Source organism: Catharus ustulatus, chromosome 7 (assembly GCF_009819885.2).
Source record: "Catharus ustulatus isolate bCatUst1 chromosome 7, bCatUst1.pri.v2, whole genome shotgun sequence".
NCBI lineage: Eukaryota > Metazoa > Chordata > Aves > Passeriformes > Turdidae > Catharus > Catharus ustulatus.
In genome coordinates this window covers 36,308,152-36,333,151 of record NC_046227.1, presented here as the reverse complement: position 1 = coordinate 36,333,151, position 25,000 = coordinate 36,308,152, and the positions used below count along the sequence as shown (strand labels likewise).

At 41.3% G+C, this 25,000-nt stretch overlaps 1 protein-coding gene across 2 annotated transcripts in view; it reads left to right on the top strand.

Annotated features, from left to right (window-relative positions):
- The window catches only part of ZEB2 (zinc finger E-box binding homeobox 2), a 113,844-nt gene that overhangs the window by 85,423 nt on the left and 3,421 nt on the right, over nucleotides 1–25,000 (top strand). For both annotated transcript variants that reach the window (XM_033064390.2, XM_033064389.2), the window contains 6 exons: nucleotides 2,771–2,842; nucleotides 8,902–9,090; nucleotides 9,785–9,999; nucleotides 12,495–12,603; nucleotides 13,446–15,415; nucleotides 17,424–17,604. In XM_033064390.2, coding sequence (XP_032920281.1) covers nucleotides 2,771–2,842; nucleotides 8,902–9,090; nucleotides 9,785–9,999; nucleotides 12,495–12,603; nucleotides 13,446–15,415; nucleotides 17,424–17,604 — 2,736 coding nt within the window. The remainder of the gene's footprint in view (nucleotides 1–2,770; nucleotides 2,843–8,901; nucleotides 9,091–9,784; nucleotides 10,000–12,494; nucleotides 12,604–13,445; nucleotides 15,416–17,423; nucleotides 17,605–25,000) is intronic.

Below are 25,000 nucleotides of genomic sequence, written 5' to 3'. Positions count from 1 at the left end.
TAGACAGACATATTACATTTGGTCAGATGTGCTCCAAATAGCGAGGTGCTCTCCAAAAAATAAACCAGCAAAGCCCCCACTTAGGATCCATTCAGATTAAATAAATGCTGAGCGCGTGTTTGTGGATCCTCTGCCTCATCTGTGCACGCAGGGTACTGTCCTGCTTTTATTCTGGCTCCAACACCCAGAGCTTTGCTCTGGATTTACAGCAGCAGCCCCGGATATTCAGAGTTTATATTTTACCAAATTAATGCTGAGAGGAAGAAAATGCTGTGAATATATGCTGGTTTTTTATTTTTATTTTTATTTTTTTTTAAGAAAGACAGAAAGTGCAGGGTCACAGATTTTAGGAAGAGGGCAGGTTTAGGTAAAGAAAAGTCATGTTTGAGTGTTGCAATGCTAGAGGTTAAATTGTGCAAGCGTCAGCTAAATGAGAATTAAAATGTACATGAAAAATTGCAGTGTGTACCCTGGTGACCTGCACAAAGCAAGAAGCAGAGCAGAGCCTTCGTGAGCCTTGAATAATTTTTGGGAAGCAACTAGACACTGTAACTTCTCTTTACCACAGAAGAAAATGGCAATGAGGAAGGAAGTGCAGCAAAAAATCTTGAACATTACCTCTATTATGCAAAAAAAAAAAAAGTAAAAAAAAAAGCTGTTAACTGTTTTCCCCTTGCTGACTGGGTAGACGTGCCCTCAGATGGAAAACTTCTGATACTTGTGACTCCTTACTACCAGAAATCACATGAGATGATCAAGGAAGAAAATCACAATGGCTATATTTATATCGAAGGCTGAACTTCTCAGAAACACTGTACCTTGATTAAAATTTCTGGGAGGCTGCAATAAAAATATCAGATGTGAGACTGGCTCAGCAGATCAATTATCATAATTGACAACATTTTATTAATACATATTGAACTCCTAAATGTTTTGGACGCAAGATAACCCCGTGAAAATGATCCTTAGAGAGGCAGAATGCCAGATCTGGGAAAAGAATCAAGGCTGGCTTGTCTGCTGTACAGTTTAAACAAATATTTTTCATCTGGTCTGCATATTCTATGCTTTTGTACAAATTTAGCATCTGTTTGTACCTGCATATTTTAACTTAAGAGCGTTCATTAATTTTTTTTCTCTTTTTTAAGCTTCAAAGCCATAAACATGTATATTTACACCACAGTATTGTACGCTGGTTGTAAAGCTCTGAATTAAGTCATTCTGTGCTTTAGTTTTGATTAGAATGATACAATTAGAACCTGTTATTCTACCAACTAATTACTTGTAGAGTGTGACATCTGAAGAATACTACAAGATTACAAATTTAGGAATGAACCGAGAATGTGCTCTGTTTATATTATTCCCCTATTTTCAGTCAAATCATTGTCATGGAAATGGATTAATACTGGGCCAGTCTCTGTCATCATCAAAATTTTTATCACAAAAAAAAAAAAAGAAAAAAAAAGAAGAAAACAAAAAAGAGTAATAAGAATTTTAATGCTTCATGTATCAATAACATTTTAATAGCATGCTTTGATCTTCTTGCCAGTCTATCACTTGATTGGCCGAGCAGCATCCATCTTCCTGAATCATCATCGACTGGTGTTTGTTTCTGGGAAATTCTCTCCTTTTTGTAAAATTTATTTGGTCATTGTTGAACCACTTCTGGGTGCCTTGTGCCATTTTATTTCTTGCAAGTGCATCTCGGTGAATGATTAAAGGAGATTTTTCCACTTAAATCTCAGATAGTAAATTCTCTCACTTGATGAAAAGGGAGAGGTTGTGTGTTTTTGCATGTCGTTAGATAGAGAAAGACTGGCATTTAGAAGTTGAAAAGGTGAGAAAGAAACACTTTGTATAATATTTTTTTTTGCCAGTGAAAACCCTTTGGAAGGTTAAATCCTATCCAGGCATGTGTGAATACCTGTTGCACATGAGCTAACAAATTAGCAGAAAGAAACTAAGTTTGACAGGCAGTGCCAGGCAGGCTGAAATATCCAGGAAAATAAGCGTTCTCCTCTGTGATGGAGCCTCTTCTAAAAGCTATTTTAATTCGGTCTGAACCCCCAGGTTCATGGAAAGTAAACCAATTCATAAAAATACATAATAAATAATTTTACACATATCATGCTCATTTGCATGTGAATTAACCCAATTTATGGCCATAAAGGCAGATTTGTCAATGCACAGAAGATGCAAACAAGTAGTAGGGGCAGAGGAGAACTCCCCACAGTTGAAGGTTTGTCACATTTCTGCACCACTCAATATTAATACTTGCTGTGCCTCAAACGAGGTTAAAATGATGGTGACAGCTCAGATCTGTGTGGCGATAGATAGATAGGGAGGGAGATACAAGAAGTTCTTACATCTTCCTCCTGCATTTGCATTTTCTTCCAGGTATAGATCTCACAGTGTCTGTTAACTGATTATTTCTTTTAAATAGGTGAGGAGGGGAAAAAAAAGAACAAAAAAAATCCCTTTTTCTCACCCGACTGCTTATTAGATTTGATATTGGGAAAAGCCCTTCGTTTACTCCGAACAAATAGTTTTGTTTTCCACCACTCGCTGTCATGTTTAAAGTAAATAAATTCTCGTTCCTCCAGCACTGCTGAACTCATTCACTCCCCAGAACAAAGCCATTGTGGAGGTCCACAACAGCCCTTTTCTCTCCTTCCCTGAGCAGGATCTTCCTCAGCACCGCAGTGTGCTCCCCAGCTTTGTGAGCCATTCACCACCGTGCCAGTGCTAAAAGTGTGCATGCTTTATTTCACAGAGGAAATGAAGGAAGATTATGACACTATGGGGCCTGAAGCCGCAATTCAGACCACTGGAAACAATGGTACAGGTAAGGACGTGCATGGAGTGAGCATCACTTTTCTTTGGGATCACGTAGAGCTAGCTGTGCATGGAGAGTGAGAGTGACAAAACAATCTGTTTTTTTGTTTTCAGTTAAAAAAATTGGAAAATACTGACATAATTCTCCTGGTTTTTAATTACCCCCTCCCCAACCTGGTCATGAGAGTGCATTGACCAAGTCATGCTGAGAAGAATCTTTGTTATCCCTCCCATGTCCCATATTTTAGCCCCAACTTCTTGTAGCTGCATCCTTGGGAGATAAGAGTTCTCAGCAGTGTGAGGAGATGTTTTCCCAGGCAGGGTGAACCTTGGACAGTTTAAAGTAGCTGGGCCAAGATAATTTTAATGAGAGAGACTGTACGAAGAGTTTGATAATGAGGATGGGGTGCACCCTCCTTGCAGTCCCAGATTTGGGTGGTACACAGAGGGAGCTGCTTCAGAGACTGAAAACATCTTTTCAGCAAGACACACATAAACCCCTTACACAGATCCACAGACACACACTCTTTAAATGCATATTTACTAGATTATAATGTTTCTGGCTAATATTTTTTCCCCACTTTTCGCATCTCCTTCTTTCCCCTCTTCTTAGAAATCAATACATTTGGTGGCACAAGAAGTGTGAGATATTTAGCTGGTATCACCTCTGAGCCATCTCTCTTTTTCTGCAGAGCAAAGCAGCAAAAGGTTCCTGTTGCTGTTTTCTAATCCAAATGAATTCAGGGTTTTTTACCATGTTCTTTCCAAAAGCCCCACTCTATCCTCAGCACAGCTGAATGCCATACATCACCCAGTGTTTCTTCTGCATTTTGTCACAATTTGAGATGTTGCAGACAGATTTCCAGAGCTAAAAGGAAGGTTTTCTAGTATAAGTATATTTCTGCGCATTCCATTATGAAATTTAGTTCATAGGTAATACTCTCCACAAATATTACTGTAAAAGGTGGTACCAAAGTCTCACAAGGATTTTATTACTCACACTTTCCTAATGTTGGTAACACCCACATAAAACCCCAGTGCTCTTATTAAGCAACACAAGAAATTTATTTTATCATTCTTGAGGGGGAAAATAATAGGAAAATAAAACCGTGTCACTGCTTTCTTCATCCATTAGATTTATTATGCATGAAAGGAGGGTGGCACCGAGGCACAGTTCATCATTACGTGTGTACTTAATGATGTTGTTGTGCGGAACTGGCTACATATGTATCTCAAAAGCTTATTTTATTTCCAAGAGACGGCAATAAAGTGACAAATTGTGCTTAGCACTTGGAGAAACAGGATTTTAAAAGACATCTGATTCAGAAACAAGGCTTGATGGTTATCTGAATTACCATTACCAGAGCCTTTGAGGTCCCCTATCAGTCCGTGTGACTTCCTTTGCGCATATTTTCCTTACCATAACAGGCCTTGACTCTTTCATGCTTGCAGTGTGGTCTGCTTCAAGGGGAAGACTTCGTATCCTCTTAGTCCCTTCCCTTCCAGTGTCTGTTGTCCTTGTCTTCCAGCTCATCATCAGCCTCACTAAATCTCTCTGGGATGCCAGCATTCCCCTCTGCCAACCCTGAGTGGGGTCCATGGGGTGTCCTGCCTCTGCTGGAATCAGTTTTCTATAGAAAAAATAAGGTTTATTCCTATCCAGCTTGATGCACTGCAGACTCATGCCCCAAGGAGTGCCTTGCATTTGGGTGGTGTGCATTTCAATGCAAGAGCTTCGCTGTGTGTTGCTCCTATCAATTCCTTCCCCAAACGTCCTGTGGAAGTCCCAGGCTCCTCTTTACTCCAGCTACAATGGGAAGCTTGCTCAAATAGCCACCACAAGTTGTTCTGGCAGTGTTTAATTCAAGTCTTTTGTCACTGAGGTGTTCTGATTCTCTTCCAGTGGAGGCTGATGCTTCATCAGGTTGGGTAGAACATGTTTCTTTAGTTGCTGCAATGTCCATAGATTCTTAAGAGCAAGGTCAGATTACTTAGGCATAATAAATACTCTGATAAAATAAATGCTTATGCCAATCTTTTCATCTTGAGTGGGAGATGAGGTGACTATGAGGACCTGTAGTATCCTCTATTAAGAGTAAAAACTCCCCTTCATGTCCAGTGAGGTGTCTCAACCATTATTTGACAAGGGAAGGGAAGAAATCTGTCCCTGAGCTGTTGGAGATCCTTCCTGGATAGTCTGGGAAGTGTTCAAAGTTTTCTTCTTCAGCCTCACTATAGGCTTTGGGCCTGTCTTGAGTGTTTGACTTCAATTTTCCCCTGCAGGTTATAGGGGATCTAAGAAATAAAGTTCAATAAAGTAGCAGAAGTGAGGCTGAGACTCAACCAATGAAGGGTTGAGTCCAGCCAGAAGGTCTCTGTAGGTGCATGCAATATCTGTGGTGCACTTTTAGCATCAAATTCTCTACAAAATATCATTAGTAAAGAAAGAAAACTGAAAGAAAAGGTCTCCATTAATAAATTATTCTGATATTGTCAGAGTGGCCACTTCCTAGTGGTACTTAAAGAGAAATCTTGTTATCAGTACATTAATCAGGTACATTTTTATAATGAGCCATGGAGTCTTCATAGCGAAAAAGCAGAAGTGACCATTAGTGTGAAAATTTAGGATTTTTGTCCTGCTAAATGAATTTGTAAATATTTCTGAGGATTTCTGCAATAGGGACTTGAAAAAGTGATGTTAAGCAGAAGAGGTTTTAAAAATGTGAATGAAGAAATTCCTGCGGTTTATTTTATTCTACCTTTTATGGTTATTGCAACTGGGATACTTGCAGAGAATAGATTAACAAAATCCCTGTAAATAAACAGAAAAATTTTCCTGGTTTTGATTAGTAACATCTGACAAAATTCAAGTAAAAATCTCTTAACATAATTTAAAGAAGGGAAAAAAAAACTTTCAGGGGGAGGAAAACAGAACCAAAACTTGGCAGGTTGGAGGACAGGCCGTTTTCAGGCTGTAATCTGTGTGTACCAATGGGGGCCTCTCACTTCCTGGCTAATGAAGGCTGTGGTTTTATTAGCTTTGTTTGCGATTAAGGGCAGCTATCACCATCTAGCAGGACGAGTTCCCACACAAAATAACTGGTCTCCCAAGCTCCTTGGACCTCTCTCCCGCTTTATCTTGAAAGGTCCTAAATGCCTCCAAAGATAGCTTTCCTTAATGTGTTTTATTTTTATGTGTCACAGCCACATCAGCTTTTGGAGCTGAAAATATTTCTGCTCTCCAGGCTCCAATAATTAATTAAAAAAAGACTTATTTGGTGAGGTCACCCACCATAGATCTCACTGAAATTCTTGCCTCGCAGGAGGGGATGTGCAGTGTGTGTGCAGTGTCAGCCCACAAGGAGTCTGGGAACATGGCTTTGTACATGGAAAATAAATCAGAGCATGGAGGGGGGAAGCAAGTCTTCCACCCAGAAGTTGAGAGAGAAACCTAATGGTTATCAGATGGGTCTTTTTAGTACCAGTGAGTGAGCTTCCAGCCATGTCTGAATTGTCAGTAACTCTGCTGGTGAGAAACCAGACCCACATGGACATCCTTCACTACTTGTGTTAATCTGCAGCGTTGCATCACTGGTTGTATTGCTTCAGTGAAGGATCTATCAGCTTTTCCACTAAATCCCCTTGTTTTTAGGGGTTTATAATGTAGACATAAACATTTGCTTTAGCTCCTGGATTGCATGCACAGACATAGAAGCTAAGTAATCCCTAGAATTAGGAAGCCAAGGCCGGTAATATCGCAGCAGTCCTCCACAACCTGTTGGATCAGCCTCCAGATAGACTTGGGGGCACGAAGGAAGAACGTCATTTGGGTTTGAATTGGGGATGGAAGCTCCTAATTTTAACTCAAGTCTTGCTTGGTGGCTTGAATACTAATCCTATAAATGCAGTTGCAAACTCCAAGTACCCCTAGTTCACCCAGAAGAGAAAAGGGACACGAGGTCATCCCATGGAGCCATCCCATTTCTCCTCTCTTGAGAAAAACTCCCTCTCCTTGCTTCACAGGTAGCACTTACTGGATCATAGCCTAGAAATGGCAAAAATAAAGTTACTTTTCTTGGATCTATTGCTAAGACAAGAGAAGGAATGGAGCTTGGGTAGTGTTAAGCCAGAGGGTAGAATGATATTGTAACACCTGGAAGATCTAGGCATAACAGGGGAATTAAAAGTTAAATTTACAGCATAAAATGTAAAGCCTCAGCTTTCTTTTTCTGATTAAAACAAGAAGTCCTTTACCTACTGTGATGCTCTTGTGCATAAGGTACACTCAGTAACCACCATTTTGTTACATTTATCTCCCAGAACAAAATGGAGGTAAAGTACTCTGTCTTCTTCTCCACATTCACACTCCTCTTCCTTAGAAGCTGCTTTATTTTGGAGAAACAGAATTGTTTCTTATGCTAATAATGAATGGTAACTGGAGCTGCAGAAGGACCAAGAGGATCTCTGTGGTGGTGCAACCATTCCCTACAAAACCACTGCGATAGGAACAGAAGTTTCCCTCCAAAACCAGGGACCCATGCCCTGTGCCATTTGGTCACTGTCACTAAAATAGTGCAGAACGGTTGAGAAGCTGCTCAGCTCATATGAAAAATAGGGCATATTTGTCTCAGCCAGAGGATTTGATTTTATCGGCTAAAGGGATGAGGTTTACAGAGACGGATATCTACTTTTATCGATGACGCCGAGATCAGAGCTTCAAATCAGGCGCTGCAGGCTCCCAGTTGTGCCCCAGTCAGAGGTCATGGTTCATTTTCACTGCCAGCATCACTGCCTTGCATTTTCATAGGAAACTGAGGCAAAGCATTTACCCATTTCTAAATACCAAGGAGCTGGTTAGTCTCTCATTTCCAGTGGTTACAAATCATCACCCCCTTGATTTCCATGTACTGACTCCATGTTGCTCCCTGGCATCACTGACAGTGGAATTACGCTGTTTAGCATTTCACTTTCACATGAACTCCAAAATAGTTCATGGGGTTTCCTCATTTTCTTATTTTGCCTCAGCAGAAATACATTGAAAATTTAATAAATCATAGGCTGTTCTTTTCATTCATGGTCAGTTAAAAACAAGTATATTTAGTTCCCTGCCACCAACTGTCAACTGTGTCTTTCAAGACTTGTTAATAAACAAAGAGACACAACTTAGAGGAAGAAAATCATAATTTCCTTTTTTTTTTTTCTTTCCTAGTATAATTATATTATTATTTGTCTATAACATCCCAGAGTTTTAAAGTTTTCCTGTAAACAGTGTTCATACTTGGAGGAGAAAAGCACATTTTCAGTAACAAAATGCTTTGTGGCTGTGCATGTATTATGTTCCACGGACATTGCATGGATAATAAAAAATTGAAGTTATATTTAAAGAAAAGAAGGAAAACTCTTGTATGGACTTTCAAAGTGGTTTTGAGCTTGGTGATCACATGGTCTAAACCACGTGGCTCTATTGCAGAAATCATGAGGCAGTAAGATTTTAGAACAGCCCATTCTCGCATTATAAATTAATTTTTCAGGGAGGAAAAAAAAAGTGGGAAGATGTGAGCAATTTTCCTCTTGTGCCTGACAAAGAGCAGGCTGAGGCAGGACCTGTCTCAGAAAAGTTTGGTCTTTTCCTATCTGCAATTGCCATCTCCCCACGTGGGGACTGTCTCGGGGTCTGCAGGATCCAGAGGCAGCTGAGCTCAGTCCTGTAGGTTGAGCTGTGCTCATGCCTAAAGCTGTGGGACCCCCAGGAGCCCCGTGAAGGTTGTTCAGGTTCCAGCAATGAAAGATTACCTGCATTACCCAAGCCTCATAAACTTCTCCTGCTGCCCTGTAGAGCCCCGTGTTCTTGTTAATTTAACTGCCCGCCCTTACTGCCATCCGCGCTGGTGGAAAGCCCACATTAATTTTATTGGGAGCTGGAGCAAGGCCGATGAGAGCAAAGATCCAGCTGCAGCCCCAGCCTTGTAGCTCCAGTACATCTGCTCAACCTCTAACACTGCTAACCGGCCCAAGCTGTCTGGGACGATGCACTCAACCACCCTTTCTTTTCCCCCTTTCTTATTTTAGTGAAGAACGCAAATTGCACGTCGGACTTTGAGGAATATTTTGCCAAAAGGAAACTGGAGGAAGGAGATGGGCATGCAGTCAGCATAGCAGAGTACCTGCAGCGCAGCGACACAGCCATTATTTACCCTGAAGCCCCTGAGGAACTGTCTCGCCTTGGCACTCCAGAGGCCAATGGGCAAGAAGAAAATGGTGAGGCTGTAATTCATTTTTAGCCAGTATCCTGACCTCGTGCAGCTGTTGCAATTATAAATGCACTACATGCCTGGGTGTTTACCTTAAAAATTGAAGAACAGCTGCAGCGGCATGGAATTTCATGAGCAAAGATTGGGGTTGTAATTTCAGTGTATTGTGATTTTTTAGTCAGCACATTTGTATTATTTGGTGGGTGAACTGAAGAGCTGAATTTAAACAGAAGAAAGGCTGCTGCTCTGCTGGGGAGTTTGGGAAGTTTTAATAGAGTTTTAATGCAACAAAAGACAGAGTAGCCAGCCTATTGCTCTCCAATGCCTTGATAAATATCTGGAGAAGAGTCAGTAGGAAGGATTCAGTCAATGGCATAAGTAACGTAACAAGCTGGGGCTGGAATGCAAATTGCCAATTGATCAGGAAAAGTATTCCTTAGTTTTCCAGCCAGCCAGGTCTGCAGGAGGAGTGATGCCCATAATTAATTTCCCTCTGGCGGGGTCCGGAGCGGGCCCCGCGAGTCTGCCGTGGGCGTGCGCGGGTGCCGGTGCCTCCTGGAAGCGCCGTCCCTCCCTCCCGGTCAGCAGATTGCGGCGATTCCTCTCATACCATCCCGGGCAATCAGCCCATGAGCTGCCATTGATTTGCTGACCTTTTGGCCTGCCTCTCTTTCCTCCCCCCCGCTCATCCCGGGGCACAGACCTGCCACCTGGAACTCCAGATGCCTTTGCCCAACTGCTGACCTGCCCCTACTGCGACCGGGGCTACAAGCGCCTGACGTCCCTCAAGGAGCACATCAAGTACCGCCACGAGAAGAATGAGGAGAACTTCTCGTGCCCTCTCTGTAACTACACGTTTGCCTACCGCACCCAGCTCGAGCGGCATATGGTGACACACAAGCCAGGGACAGATCAGGTGGGGGGCTGGTTTTAAGTGATTTCTTTCTGTAATAACCCCTTAGAGAAACGATATTGCTTTGATTGGCAATCATTATTAATTTTTCATGGCATTTTGAAGATGCAGATCTTTTAATGGTAATAGCTTTAATTGAGGTCTAAATGATTTTTTGATGGTCTCTTCTAATATGATTTAATAGTCTTATGTTCACGATCGAATGAGTGTGTTAATTTCTAATTTAGAAATTTTATTTGCACTTTAACTTGACTTTAGTTTCGTTTTTATGTTCCTCAAAAAGTGAATGAAACTGTAGCATTTTAATTATACATTATTAAACATCTCAGCAATTTTAATTCCATTTTTCACCTAGTTTTACTTTGCAGTGTTGCAAATAGGAGCTCCAAGACATACTAAAAGATCCGCTAATATTTTTTCATTACTTTTTGAGTAACCTTTTCAATCACATGAAATTATGCGTATTTTGTATAATCGTTTGTTAGGCATAATTACACATTTTGAGAAGAACTCTTCCGACAGTGCATATAGGCTATCATTTGTGATTGTGCCACCAGAATTGGGCATTGCTCTCATTTGTATAGCCCGGCAGCGTATCTGCAATAAATCAAGGCCGTTTTTTCCTCGATGGGGTACATGTAATATTATATCAGTGCCACATTGAAGGAAATGCTGGTGTCTCAAACAGGTGACTGAGCTTCCCTAGTGCTCCTAGATGGGCTGGTGATAGACCTGTGCCACAAAACTCTTTACACGCCAGCAGAAAAGCTGCTCCTAGCTGGAGAATTACTTCTAAAAACCCAGCTTAAGGAGGGCTGTAATGGAAACTCAAATGGCATGGTTAAAAGTTGAATAAATAGATGTGTGCATTGTGTCAAATTATAAAGGCTTTATGCCATATTTACTTTTCTTAAAAACCTGAAAATCACAATCAGATGGATTTCTCTTGGTAGGTTTTTCTCAGCAGAAGGTGAATTCAGGCAAACACACATCTTCCTAATCACACGATTTTTGCAATTACCATTTTTAAGAGAACTGTATCTTTTGCTTGATCTTAAATCAATATAAATGACTGCAGAGCGCTTTCTTCTATTCTTTCCTTCCCATGGATTTTCCAGTAGACAAACACATTTTCCTATGTATATTTTTCCTAACCTGATCCACCGTAAGGTTCTTCCTTTTGCCTCGTATCATTAAAAACACCAGGGGAGGGAACAAAACCCGCCTGGATATTTATCCAACGTAACTGCCTGAAATTTCACATGCGAGAGCGCGCTGGTACTGGCGCATTATGAATGGTAGCTTTGGTGTTGAAAAGTCCCCTCATTTGCTCATGGCATTTACAATTAGTAAATTAAAATGATTGTATCATATTAACAGTGGCACAACTAAAGTTTATAGTAGTCCTCGGAGGGCGATGGGGGGAGACAAAACAGCTGTTGCTGTTTGTTTATGCAACTCAGCAACATATGAGCGCGGGTCCCTCAATGGCGCGCGGCGGGCTGGGCTCTGCTTGATCTTTGAAGGTTGCTGCTGTTTGAACAAACCTCCCTGTGTCCCATGTAACACCATCTGTCTCGCCAGGAATGTGGGAAGAGGCAGCACACCCTCGCAGTTGTCATACCGTTTCGGCGCTGCCTTTTTTTTTTTTTTCCTCCTTTTTTCCCCCCCCTCTTTTCCCCCCCTCCCTGCTCCTGCAAAAGGCTTTTGTGTGGTGGTTGCCTGCAAAAGGCTGACCTCCTACCTTGAGCATCCAGAGTGGTTGGCTACATGATTATCAAGATAATAATTATTTTTTAATTAATTAATTTTTTTCTCTCAAAATTCAAAGTCATGGGCCTTTCCTTGCTTGTTGCAAAAAAGGTCAGCTGCCTTTGATTATATCTTTACACCACTTTTAACTTACAACTTTCCCTCGCCCCTCAGAAGAGCACTGAGGGAAAACATGGCACGAAAGGTAGCTCAAGTCTTTCCTGCTGCTCTGTGATTTTAAAAAACATTTCCAGCAGCAGCTTATGCTGAAGACGCAGTCTCTCCTGCTTGATAATGAATTAAATCTTACACGAAATGCCACTAACGACAGTGTTTCTCTCTTTCCTCCGCATGCAGTAAACAGAATTTTTAAACAAGCTGAGTCCCACATGTTCAGAATCTGCTAGGAATATTAAGAGCCACAAATCTTCTTATAAAACTGTTTCTCTCATCGTAAGATACCTTAAAGCAACACATTTCTGATGAGAGACTTAGGAAATAATTCTAAAGCAAATATCGAATGCTCATGTGAAAGTACTTTCTCATTTGTTTCGGTTTACTGCCAACATTTTGATTTTTATTGCAACACTGATGAGACAAATAAATGTACATGCAGACCTTTTGGTCCGCTTGACGAATTCAGAGTCACATTAATTTAATTTTTGTTTTTTAAGCTTGAAATTCATGGTTTCTCTTGCATAAAATTCATGTTGATATCTCTTTTTTTTTTTTTCTTTTCCTCCCAGCACCAAATGCTGACCCAAGGAGCAGGCAATCGCAAGTTCAAATGCACTGAGTGTGGCAAGGCCTTCAAATATAAACACCATCTGAAGGAACACCTGCGAATTCACAGTGGTGAGTAGCGGAGGTGCTGGTGTGCTCATTTGCATTTTGTTTAATTAGCTGAGTTTTAAAGACTGCTTAAAATTTACACAGTTCTGCTTCTGGCTTCTTGGAGCTACCAAGGTATTTCATAAGAGGTGTCTGAGTCATCCTCATTTATCGTGCTGTTAATACCATGGTCTCGCTAAAAGATTTGGAAATAGTAAAGCTTCCTGCAAATAATATAGATTGTTTGGCAGTTTGAGTTCAGAAGCGTTCATTCATCGCTGTGCAGCAGGAACCTGAAGAGTCCATTATATTTTCCAAAATAAAAAGTCCCCCCTAGTGTAATACAACTCATATTCTCAAATAACAAGAAACTGCCAAGCCTCTCAGATTGAATGACTTGGGCATTTTGGCTCTCCTACTTGATGCAGAATTCAGCACACAAAATGTCACCAGGCTCAGCCCAGGCACAAACTAACATCAGGACTCAGTTTCTCATACTGGTGCTCATTTCCAGTGAAAATTCCATTTTTGGAGAGAGAAAAAAAAAAAAAAAAAACCAAATTTGAAAAGTCTTGATTTGATTTGACTCCCTTCCCCTCAGGGTGCTTACCTGTGACTTGCCCTGGTCAGTCTGGAGCCAATCTCACACTTTGATGGCTGTTACCACCTGGAGACCTTGGGTCCAAACTGACCTCAAAACCTGTAGAAAGGGGAAGGTAAAGCAGTGGTGGTGTGTTCATAGAATTAATATTTCCTTCACTATTAATCACTGGGTACACACATGATCAGTTAGATAACAAATGCAATCTCTTGCAATAATAACAGCAAGAATGATAATTAACATTTGGTTTTAATTATCATTTTAGGTGAAAAACCATATGAGTGTCCAAACTGCAAGAAACGTTTCTCCCATTCTGGCTCCTACAGTTCGCACATCAGCAGCAAGAAGTGTATTGGTTTGATTTCTGTAAATGGCAGAATGAGAAACAATATCAAGACGGGTTCTTCTCCTAATTCTGTATCTTCCTCTCCTACTAATTCAGCCATCACACAGCTGAGAAACAAGCTGGAGAATGGCAAACCACTTAGTATGTCTGAGCAAACAGGCCTACTGAAAATTAAAACAGAACCACTAGATTTCAATGAGTACAAGGTTCTTATGGCCTCACATGGGTTTAGTGCAACTAGTCCTTTTATGAATGGTGGACTTGGAGCAACCAGCCCCTTAGGAGTTCACGCGTCTGCTCAAAGTCCAATGCAGCACTTAGGTGTAGGGATGGAAGCACCCTTGCTTGGGTTTCCTGCGGTAGGCAGCAATTTAAGCGAGGTGCAGAAGGTCCTACAGATTGTGGACAACACGGTTTCCAGGCAGAAAATGGACTGCAAGGCTGAAGAGATCTCCAAGTTGAAGGTTTACCATATGAAGGATTCATGCTCTCAAGCTGAGGAACAAGGAGTTACCTCCCCCAATATTCCCCCTGTGGGTCTTCCAGTAGTAAGTCATAATGGTGCCACTAAAAGTATTATTGACTATACATTAGAGAAAGTCAATGAAGCCAAAGCTTGCCTCCAGAGCTTGACCACAGACTCGAGGAGGCAGCTCAATAACATTAAAAAAGAGAAGCTGCGAACCCTAATAGACCTGGTAACTGAAGACAAGATGATAGAGAACCACAACGTATCCACTCCATTTTCATGCCAGTTCTGTAAAGAAAGCTTTCCTGGTCCCATTCCGTTGCATCAGCATGAGCGTTACCTTTGTAAAATGAATGAAGAAATCAAGGCAGTCCTTCAGCCTCACGAGAACATGGTTCCCAACAAACCTGGAGTGTTTGATAAGCAAACCCTCTTGCTGTCATCAGTACTTTCTGAGAAAGGAATGACTAGCCCCATCAACCCATACAAGGACCACATGTCTGTACTTAAAGCATATTATGCTATGAATATGGAGCCCAACTCTGATGAACTACTGAAAATTTCCATTGCTGTTGGCCTTCCTCAGGAATTTGTGAAGGAATGGTTTGAACAAAGAAAAGTCTACCAGTATTCAAGTTCCAGGTCACCATCACTGGAAAGGGCCAGTGCCAAGGTGGCGCTGGCTGCCACCAACAACACTCCCACTAAAGACTCTTTGTCAGCCAGATCTCCAATAAAGCCTGTGGACTCTATAACTTCACCATCTATAGCTGAACTCCATAACAGTGTTACTAATTGTGATACTCCTCTCAGGCTAACAAAACCTCCTCATTTTACCAATATTAAGCCAGTTGATAAATTGGACCACTCTAGGAGCAATACTCCTTCTCCTTTAAATCTTTCTTCCACATCTTCTAAAAACTCCCACAGTAGTTCTTACACTCCAAACAGTTTCTCTTCTGAGGAGCTTCAGGCTGAGCCATTGGACTTGTCTTTACCAAAACAAATGAAGGAACCCAAAAGTATTATAGCCACAAAGAACAAAACAAAATCTAATAGTGTAAATTTAGAACACAACAGTGTTTCTTCATCATCTGAAAACTCAGATGAGCCGCTGAACTTGACTTTTATCAAGAAGGAGTTTTCTAATTCAAATAATCTGGATAAAAGCACTAACCCAGTATTTGGTATGAACCCATTTAGTGCCAAACCTTTATACACAACACTTCCACCACAGAGCGCATTTCCCCCAGCCACTTTTATGCCACCAGTCCAGACCAGTATTCCTGGGCTGCGACCATACCCAGGACTAGATCAGATGAGCTTCCTACCACATATGGCCTATACCTACCCAACTGGAGCAGCTACTTTTGCCGATATGCAGCAAAGGAGAAAGTACCAGCGGAAACAAGGATTTCAGGTAAATGGTTTTAACTGTTTTCTCCTTTGAAAGGCTAGAATTTACTATTTTGTGATATGTCTTCCTAGAGAAGAAAAACTTCAAAGCTGTAATCAACATTTCGAACAAAATTAGCTGAGTTTGTTTAAGTTTGAACTTGGAAGGACATGGTGGAGTAGAAAAATAAACTGCAGTTAACTAAAGAGTACCTCTACTTGGATTCAGAAGCAGTACCAATTACTTTGAATGTGCATAATGACCTTTGTTCTGTTAAGATTTCAGCCGTTTCTCGTTAGATTTGTATAGCAATAAAATAATAAAAGTAGTAGTAATAATAGTAATAATAATGTCCCTTAAAAAAAGTATCCTAATTAAAATTAAAAAAAAAAAAGGATCTTTGTAGGGAAGTTTATCTATTCAGGACATAACTACATTTCATCACAGAGAAAAGGAGCAGTGGGAGATCCTTTGGAGTCACCTCCACACTTGGACACAAAGTTGTATCCCTCAAAGCAGATGTCCATACAGCCTCATAGACACTGTAATCCATTGATTACAGCCTTCAGAGCTTCCTTCTCCATATTTCTGGGGGATTTTTAACCCACCATTCATGGGAAAGTTGTCCTCTCTTCTCACTAATGTCTGAGGGATAAGAAACATTGACCCATACCCTCTTCCTTTGGGCCACCTACTGCTCTTCCCAGACTCTTAGTCCTCTAATCCTGCCAGTCATCTGGAACAGCTCTGAAAAAAATCCAGAGATTAAATGAAATTATTTGGAAAGGTAGCAACCAGGGCCCTTAATCGCAGACAAAGTCTTTTCCTGGACATGTAATCTGGGTCAGCACTTCTTTGTGCCTGGGTACAACCTGAAATTCTTCCCTCAGGTCACCCCAGAGTCAGGTATAGCAGAGATTTTGTCCCTTGCATGCCTGCAGTGAAGAGCAGCTCCACAGAAGTCTTGTACTTTTATAGCTTTTTTCTGGGTGTATTCAGATGTAATGTACAGAGTTGAGTTAAATGAGATTAACTGATTATAGATTAATAATTTTTTCTTACATTTGCGCCTGTTCCCCCATGTCCTATTACCGTCTATTAGTAATTTTACTGACTAGTAAATGTTTTATAGTTTCAAATGTGAAAATCAGGTATGGTTTTACATTACAGACTGTAATCCCTCTTTGCACAATAGGAGCATAAATAGCACTGCACCTCCATAACAGCTGTTCCACTATTCCAATTTACAGTACATCTGCCCTCTTTGTAAATGTATTTAAGCCTATTTAATCTTCTCTAATATTAATTAGTGCAAACCTAGTCTAAGAAAACTGAACTGTGTGATAGCAAATGGAAATGTATGTTATCATGCAAGTTTGCACTCTCTTTGGATCGAGACAAAATAAATATCAAGAAATTTAATAATTTACTGATCCACATTCATTATTGCTTAATGCTGAAGGCTGTTTTAACATAGATAGAACATTGATAAAAAGTGTTATTAATATTCCCTATTTCAAATTACAAAATTAAATATAAAAATATAGCTTGAGGCCTTTAGTCGGGAGACATACATTTAAATGGATTGCATAATAATAACATTTGTACCTAAATATAAAATTCAATTAAAACCATTCCACAGATACAGAATACATCCAAGTTTTGGAATTTTCAAAGGAATGATCCCTTAGCTGTTGCTTACATTTACCTCTGTAAAATAAAACAATACCTTTTGCTGGCCATGAAGAGCCTCCCCTTCACACTTTCTCGGAAATACTTAATGTTGATATGGAAAATGCTGCTGGTTTGTGCAAACCACATTACTGCAGAGTGCTCAAAGACAGAAAGTTGGTTTGAGGCACAGAAGCAGAAAGCTCCTCGTTATTTCCACACTTTCCACCAGCTGTAGTTTCATTATTCATACTCCTAAGCTAAGAGGGACCACCGAGGCATGGTTTTAACTTGCCTGGGACGGTTGGTGGGCAGGGCTGGCGGTGGGAGCGGCTGTTTCTGATGAGTGGTTCCCTCGCAGGGAGAATTGCTTGATGGAACCCCAGACTACATGTCCGGCCTCGATGACATGACGGACTCCGACTCCTGTCTGTCCCGGAAGAAGATCAAGAAGACAGAAAGTGGCATGTACGCGTGTGACTTATGTGACAAGACATTCCAGAAGAGCAGTTCCCTGCTGCGACACAAATACGAGCACACAGGTAGGGCAGAATTGAGAGTCATGCTCTGTCCTTCACAGCCTTTCATCAGTACGTTTGTGCAGGTGCTGAGGCTTTCAAAATACTCTTTTGACCTTTTCTGACCTATTTTTTAAAATTTTTCTTGATGGTTATTGCTTGGTGAAGGACAGTTGGGTGTGATGGGGTGAATGCTGGTGGGTGCTGTGGCAATCATCATCTCCCTCTTGAAATGAGACAGACCCTAGGACTCAGAAACAGCTGCAACTTGGTCAACACAAAGTCTGGCATGGGAAGGAAGGGTGACAGTGTATTTCTTGTTTCTTAGACACTATCTGACCCTGCTCCATTTAATCCAATAGGAAAACTGTTGCTGACGTTAGCAGCATGAGAGCTGGCTGTGGCCAAGTTATCTGAAAGTCAACAGCTCAGGGGGTTTCCTCTCACCGTGATTTTGCACACCAGCAGCACAAACAGGTTGCAGTTCACTTTTTCACTTCCCAGTTAATGCCCAGGGAAGGTTCCCTTCTTTCCTGAGTAGGAAGTGATTTTTGTCTAGTTCAAGGAAGCTTGCCAAAGCTCACCACGCACCGTCAGCTTAAAAAATACTTTGGTTTGAAAAAGATCTTCCATCACACCTATGCTGGCCATGGTTCCCCTTACAGACAGTGCTCCCTTCCCCACTGTCAGCCAGGACAGAGCTCTCTGAGGGCCACACATTGGCTCAGCATGTTTCAGTTAGGGGAAAATGGGACCGGAGCTTCCCAAATAATAGAGATATCAAGTTCAGTTGGACAAAGGGAATGTGAATTATCATCTGAATTATTGTGCAGCAGGACATAAACCAAACTCCAACTTCCTAGAGTTAGAAAAAAGTTTACTCAGGAGGAAACTTGCCTTAACTTTGAAAGCTGAGTCCTGCTTCAGGAAATGAAGCAAGTCACATCATCCTTCAATCTCACCATGTGAGGGTAAAAACCTTATACCTCTCTATTAATACATCTTTCAGGCCCCACATAACACTCTGGCTTTTCACAGATGAAAAATTTACAATTCAGAAGTGGACTGTGCCTTTAAAACAAAATCCTTTACTTTGTTATTTTTCCTTCTTATACTTTTCTTCCAAATTTTAAGCTAATCCCACAAAGGAAAATACAAAAGGAAGTTAAAATACACGTGGGATTAGGAAAGAAAATGAAAAGCAACATTTTGGACTAGATCAGCCAGTTCATTGGCAGAATGTGCTTCCCACTACATTATTCAGATCAAATTGTTTATTCAGTAGAAGCAGCTTTGAAGGCTTTACGTCCCTGCACCTTTCCTCTCCTGAATGATTTTATTACAGCCATCTGCAAACATTATGGTTTACTACACTACTACTGTAAAGCTCTTATGTTAGAACTGGCCTTCATATATATCGGGATCTGGACATATGGCTGAATCCCATAAAGTTGGTAGTCCATAAGGTCGACAGACATATGGTTGAAAGGCTGAAAATTTGACAAGCTGAAATGTGTGCAATCACCTTGATTTGCAAAATAAACTGCATTTGTAATAGCAAAAATATGTTATGGTCTTGAAGTAGCATGGGAACCCACTGCCTAGAAAAATGCCACACAGCTGCAATGCTGGGACTCTTCTCCCGCTCCTTTCCTCTGTCCCTCTTGGCTTCTCAACTTCATGTCCATCAATTTTATGGGACTCAGCCTTATGATCCAGAACATGTATAGGGTGTCAGATTTAATACAGCACATCATCAGGCTGGAGCCTGGCATTTAGGGACAGGAAGGATGGTCTTGTGGCAGAGGCACAGGCAGTGAGAGCGCTGCACTCTCCCCTGCCTCACCACAGACTTCCTCTGTGAATTACAGCAAATTGCTTCAGCTTTCTCTCACCTTCTCCCATCTTTGAAACACAGGGAAATGATACCAGCCCGCCTCTCTGGGGTGTTGTAAATATTAATTCATGATATCCTGCATTGGAGCTCACTGGATAAAGTGGGAAGGACTATTATCAGGGATGTGTTTGCTTTTATGGAGCTTGGTGCATCACGGCGGTGTTTGAGAGGTTGGGAACTCTGAAGGGCTTGGCTGGGCCAGCCCCAACACCTCATGCACAGGAGGCACACTGCACTGGCACTCTGGCTGATGGCTCAGGTGCATCTTAAGTGAATTTCAAATCAATTTGATAGTTCCAGGCAGAGCTTGTAATGGCATTAATAACATAGGTGTGAAACTGCAGTCTGTGCTCAGTGGAAGGATCCGAGTTGTAAGTAGCACACTATTCTGCCTTTGGGGTCATGGGAAGAGCAGGCCCAGGTTTTTCAACCAACTTTTTGAAAACTAAAAAGAGAAAAAAGCCTTTTTTTCTGAGGGTGTTGGTGTTTTCTGAGCAGCTGATCATGACCTGTTGTAGCTCCATTAAAAACATGTTTTAGGAGGAATTGGAACACTTCCTGTCTTTCCTGGAGAAGCACAAAATAATGGATGTTGTTTATAACAATCTCTTTTTTTTCTGTGTAAAAAGAATATATGAGTTTTATTAGAATTTTGGGACAATCAGATTTTTATTTGTCACACCTTCTCAAGCTCCATGTATCTATTGCAGCCAGTGATAGAACAAGGGTTAAAAGAGTCAGACAGAGGCCCCTAAAAATTTATCACAGAGAAATAATTTGAAGCAAAACATTGACAGGTAAAACTACATGAGCTGTGTGAATCATTGTCTATTGTTAATGAAGCGTTGTAAAAGGGAAAATGTTTGGGTGTTGCAGTCCAGCTGAGTTTCCATGCCAGGGCAAGAACAATATGATTTGGCCAGTTCACTTTGTCAACCCAAGAACTTTTGGTAGGACCATGTGGTTGGCCACAGGACAAAGAGCTCTGTGATTACCTCTGTACACCATGCCTGCCACAGCTGGAACACAGCAGAGAAAGGGTCACAGATTTCATAATCTATAGTTTTTAATTTGTGCATTATTGGTGGTATTCTGTAATGGCTTTCAGCTTCATGGGGAGAAGGAAAATTTCTTGTGTTACTGCAATGAGTGAATTGCATTGGTTCTGGCTCCTCTGAAATTTAGTGTAGAGGCCACTGTTGGTTGCAGAACCAAATTCTGACAATTTAATTTTGGGATGCCATTGAATTTTGAGAGAAGTTATGAGGTCCTTGTTCCTTAAAGCCAGGGATGCAGCTCTGTAATTAGGGTGCAGAGCACAGCAGGTAGCTCAGACATTCAGTGCTCACATGATTTTCCTGTGGAATCTTACAGACTCATCCTAATTTGGACAGGCTGAAATTAGTTGAGCCAATATGGGATGTGTCTAATCTCAGATTTTTCCAAGCTGCTTAGCACAAGGTTCAAGACACTTTCCTTACGAAAGGTGAAGAAGGTGGTTCCCTTCATTGGTGCTTTGGCAAGCAAAAAATTCTTTGTGCTGCTGATAAGGAGGGAAACCAGGAGTGGGTGAGTGAGCAGGAGAGCAAACAGAATGGAGCATTGAGAAATACAGAAATATGCTGGCTCCTGGTCCAGTGATGGAGGAGTAAGGTGAAGGTTAATGTTTGTTCTGCCACACACCAGCTTCGTTGTAGCTTCACAGGGGAACTCTCAGTGTGCCTGCTCTACAACAAAAGCTGGAAACAGTTTTTCAGAATCCTACCTAGAAATTCAAAATCCTTTCATTGTTGTTCTATATTACATCATATTCTATTTTATTACTTGTGTGGGCTGTCGAGGGCCTCATAGCTGTGTTAGGGCTTTCATCCTTTCCTTTTCCACTGTATATTTTATTAAGACCTCTTTTTTATTTTTGTAGCTTTCATGCTGATGCAAGCACTAGTTTTATTTCCAGATTGATTCTGTAAACTAAATATTGTTCTTGAGCCGGGTAGCAAATCAGCTCTCTCTGGCTAGTATTTTGAATTCCCAGCTTGGGAGTTTTCTTTATTTAGAGCTTGATTCATAAAAAATTTACATGCTATTTAAAGGTTATTTTTTCTTGCTTTACTCTGATACAAGTTTAGAATTCCCCATTTTACACTCAAATAAAGAACAAAAAAGGATACATTCCATGTTTGTGTCTGCAGACAAGGTCTCCTATTGAAAATGGAACAGGTGCAGCTTGGGCAATTATATATAAATTGCATTTATCTTGCACCTTTGACTGCTTTGCTATGCTCTGGCCACTAATCCATCTCCATTGGGACTACATCTAACATCCAAACCCCTGAGCAGCTTCAAAAGAACTGCCTTTAAAAAAAATACAAACTGTCACAAAAATATTTCCTTCTTTCCTCCGAAGAGTGGGATTTCTGCTTGGCCCCCTCCCATGGAAAAGAGACCCACTTGCCTTAGGCAAAGGATGGGTGATATTTAGTCTGGGACCAGTGACAGCTTGTGATCTGATGTCTTGTGACTTTTATACCACTGCAAATGGGAAATGCACAGCTTTCCAGTCAAAGACTTTTAGCCCAGGAAGATTGAGAGACACTTACTATCAGAGATGTTTTTGTTGCTGTCTTGTTTTAACAGAAATGCAATTTTAGAGACTTTGCAAACACATCAGTTATAATTTCCCCACTGTAGATTGAGTGTGGGCCCCCGTGGGAATCTGTGTTTTGCAATGAAGGAAAAAAAAAAAGGTCCTAGATTTTAGAGAGGAATTTATCATTTAATCTAATTGCAAAATGTGGCATCTATTTCACTCATCCATCTGACCAAACACAAGTGTTTCGTGAGCCCTTCTGTGAGCTTCCCTGGGTCCAGCTCTCCTAGCTCCATCCCCCATGGATCACACAGGGGGTCTCAGATGGGTTTGGATGCAATCTGTGGGGTGGGATGTAAAATCTGCCTCCTTTTGGCTTATCTCTACCCCTGTGATGTTATGAATGTTGTGACACTGTGTGACAGCACTCTAGGACGAGGTGGTGGCTTCAAAAGGAACATGAGTGGGTTTGGATATTAGGATTTGAGATATTGGGGAGATATTATTAGATATTAAGAAGAAAGTCTTCACTGTGAGGGTGATGAGGTTGGATGGGGCTTGGAGCAGCCTGGTCTAGTGGAAGGTGTCTCCATCCATGGCAGGGTGAAATGAGATGAGCTTTAAGGTCCCTTCCAACCCAAACCAACCAGGGATCCTGTGGTTTTCTAAAGTTGTAGGTCCTCCTCATCTACCCACAATTGCAGACTTAACCCCATCCCCAGTGTAAAATACCTTAGTCCAGCTTTATTTTATGACCTACTAGCACATTGTAGGGATTAAACATTCATTTTAAATGGTTGAAATACTGGGTTTTGCCCACGAGGGGAAGAAAATAATTCTGCAAATGTTCGGAAACCTGATACATTTAAAAACATATTTCAATTAGTGTTGTAACAGCTGCACACTGAGCACTGCTGAGGTATGTTGTGTGGTGTCTGAACAAAGAACTTTGCCCAAGCTGTCAGGTTCCCTCAGATCAAAACTGAGGCCTTGGTATGGATGTGGTAGACTAAATAGCTCTAGCATTGCCTTTTTAGTACTAACATAAATTAATATGAAAATATGAAGTATTTTAATCTATTGATTTCTAAATTAATTTATAAATATATGGATGATTCCCTGCTAGGTTACATCTGTGTGTGGCATGAATGCCACATGCAAGGGGTGAGCAAAGCAGGCAAAGACTGAGGGATGAGCCCATCACCCAAGCTTTGGAAGGGTGAGTGGAGGCAAGTCTGGATGAGAGCAGGGAAGGTGGTTGACTTCTGCTTGAAGAACGAAAAGTGCTGGGAGCTGGATGGAGCACAACTGTGGGGCAAGAATCATAGAATGGTTTGGGTTGGAAGGGATCATTAAAACTCATCTGGTCCCTGTAATGACCAGGGAAACCTTCAACTAGACCAGGTTGCTCAAGGCCTTGTCCAATCTGACCTCAGATGTGTGTAGTGGGTATCAGATGTAGTGTGCCTTAAAAAAAAATCAGGGAATTCGTAGTAATGGAGAAATGATGGTGGAGAAGTGGAACAAGACAAGGGTTGGGCTTGCTGATGTTAGGGAAAAGTAAGTCAGAAGGAGGGACTGAGATAACGTGGGCAGCTCAGTGAGGAGGACACTAAAGAGGTGCTGAGGAAAAGCAGAAGGTCCGCAAGGAGCAAAAAAGAAGCAAAATTAGCAATTATTGGTGTATTAGTGAGGGGATATCAATGTGTTGCTCTGAGGGTAATCAGCAGGACAATTGGGTCAGGGCAGAGTTCATCCCATCGGGTGTTGGTAGAGCTGGGAAGGTTCCCACTCACCCATGAGGGTTTTCCACTGGCACTGCTGGTTAGAGAGCGCTTAGGCTGAGAGCGCTTTGGGATTTTAGGCTAATTTGAGTGAGTGACTTGATCGTGCTTAAATCTCCTGAGCTAAGACTCTGGGATTTCCCCTTCGTGGCTAAACTTGTGCCCTGAATCGCAGGTAGTTGACTCCAGCTCTGGATTTGGTGCACCCCTAGGTCAAGGCTGGAGGTTCACAGTCAAAATACATTTATAGCTCAAAGCCCAGAGTTTTCTTTGAGTTTGACTTTTAACCAACAGGCTAAATTGGCAGAAATGCAGATTTAGGAAACAGTTCACTCAAGTAATACTGCTATAATTTAACATATCAAGTTTGAATTTGCAATTTTACTATAAAGAGAAATAAAGGATAAAAAGAAACCTTGTATGTGTGCAGACCTAGGAAACTCTCTTACAAAGAATTGCAGTCTGAGCCCTAATTTCCAGGCATCTACTAGTTTCCCTGTCACTTAGGTTACTTTAGCTGTGGTTTCTCCTGTATTTTCCTTTCTGCCAGATCTCCCCCTCATTTCATAACACAATTTTGGCTTCCTTGAGGATTCGTTAATCACACCTTATTAAATGTGAACTTTCACAGTGGGACTTGAAGGTAGCTGTGAATGGATAGAAAAAAAAATTAGCGTAGTCCTCGGTATTCATTCTTAACAACTTTTCTATGAAGGTGGAGTTTTTCTATGCCTGATTTTCCGTGCTCTCATGTCCCAGGGAAAAAATCAGATCAGGTTCATAAAGAAGCAACTTGAGTTTTCCTGGATGGTGAAAGCCTTTTTTCCCTCTGGATTTCCTTCCATGCTGGTGTTTCCTAGCCCTTTGCTCTTGGCTGGCAGTCCACCACACTCACCCTCTCTCTGCTTTTGCTTCTTTAAAATTAAAGAAACACCACACTTTCACAACTGACAGGGTGGAAGGGCTCTGGTGTGAAGTTTATTCCTGTTCTGATCACATGCTGCATGAGCTAAGTATGATAAATACCCTCAAGGAATCAGGCCAGTTCACTAATAAGTTCCTAATGATCTGCTCTAGCAGTAGGACATGCAAAGCAGGGATCCACATTTCAGGCACCAAATACCAGGATTTTAATATCCATGAAAAATC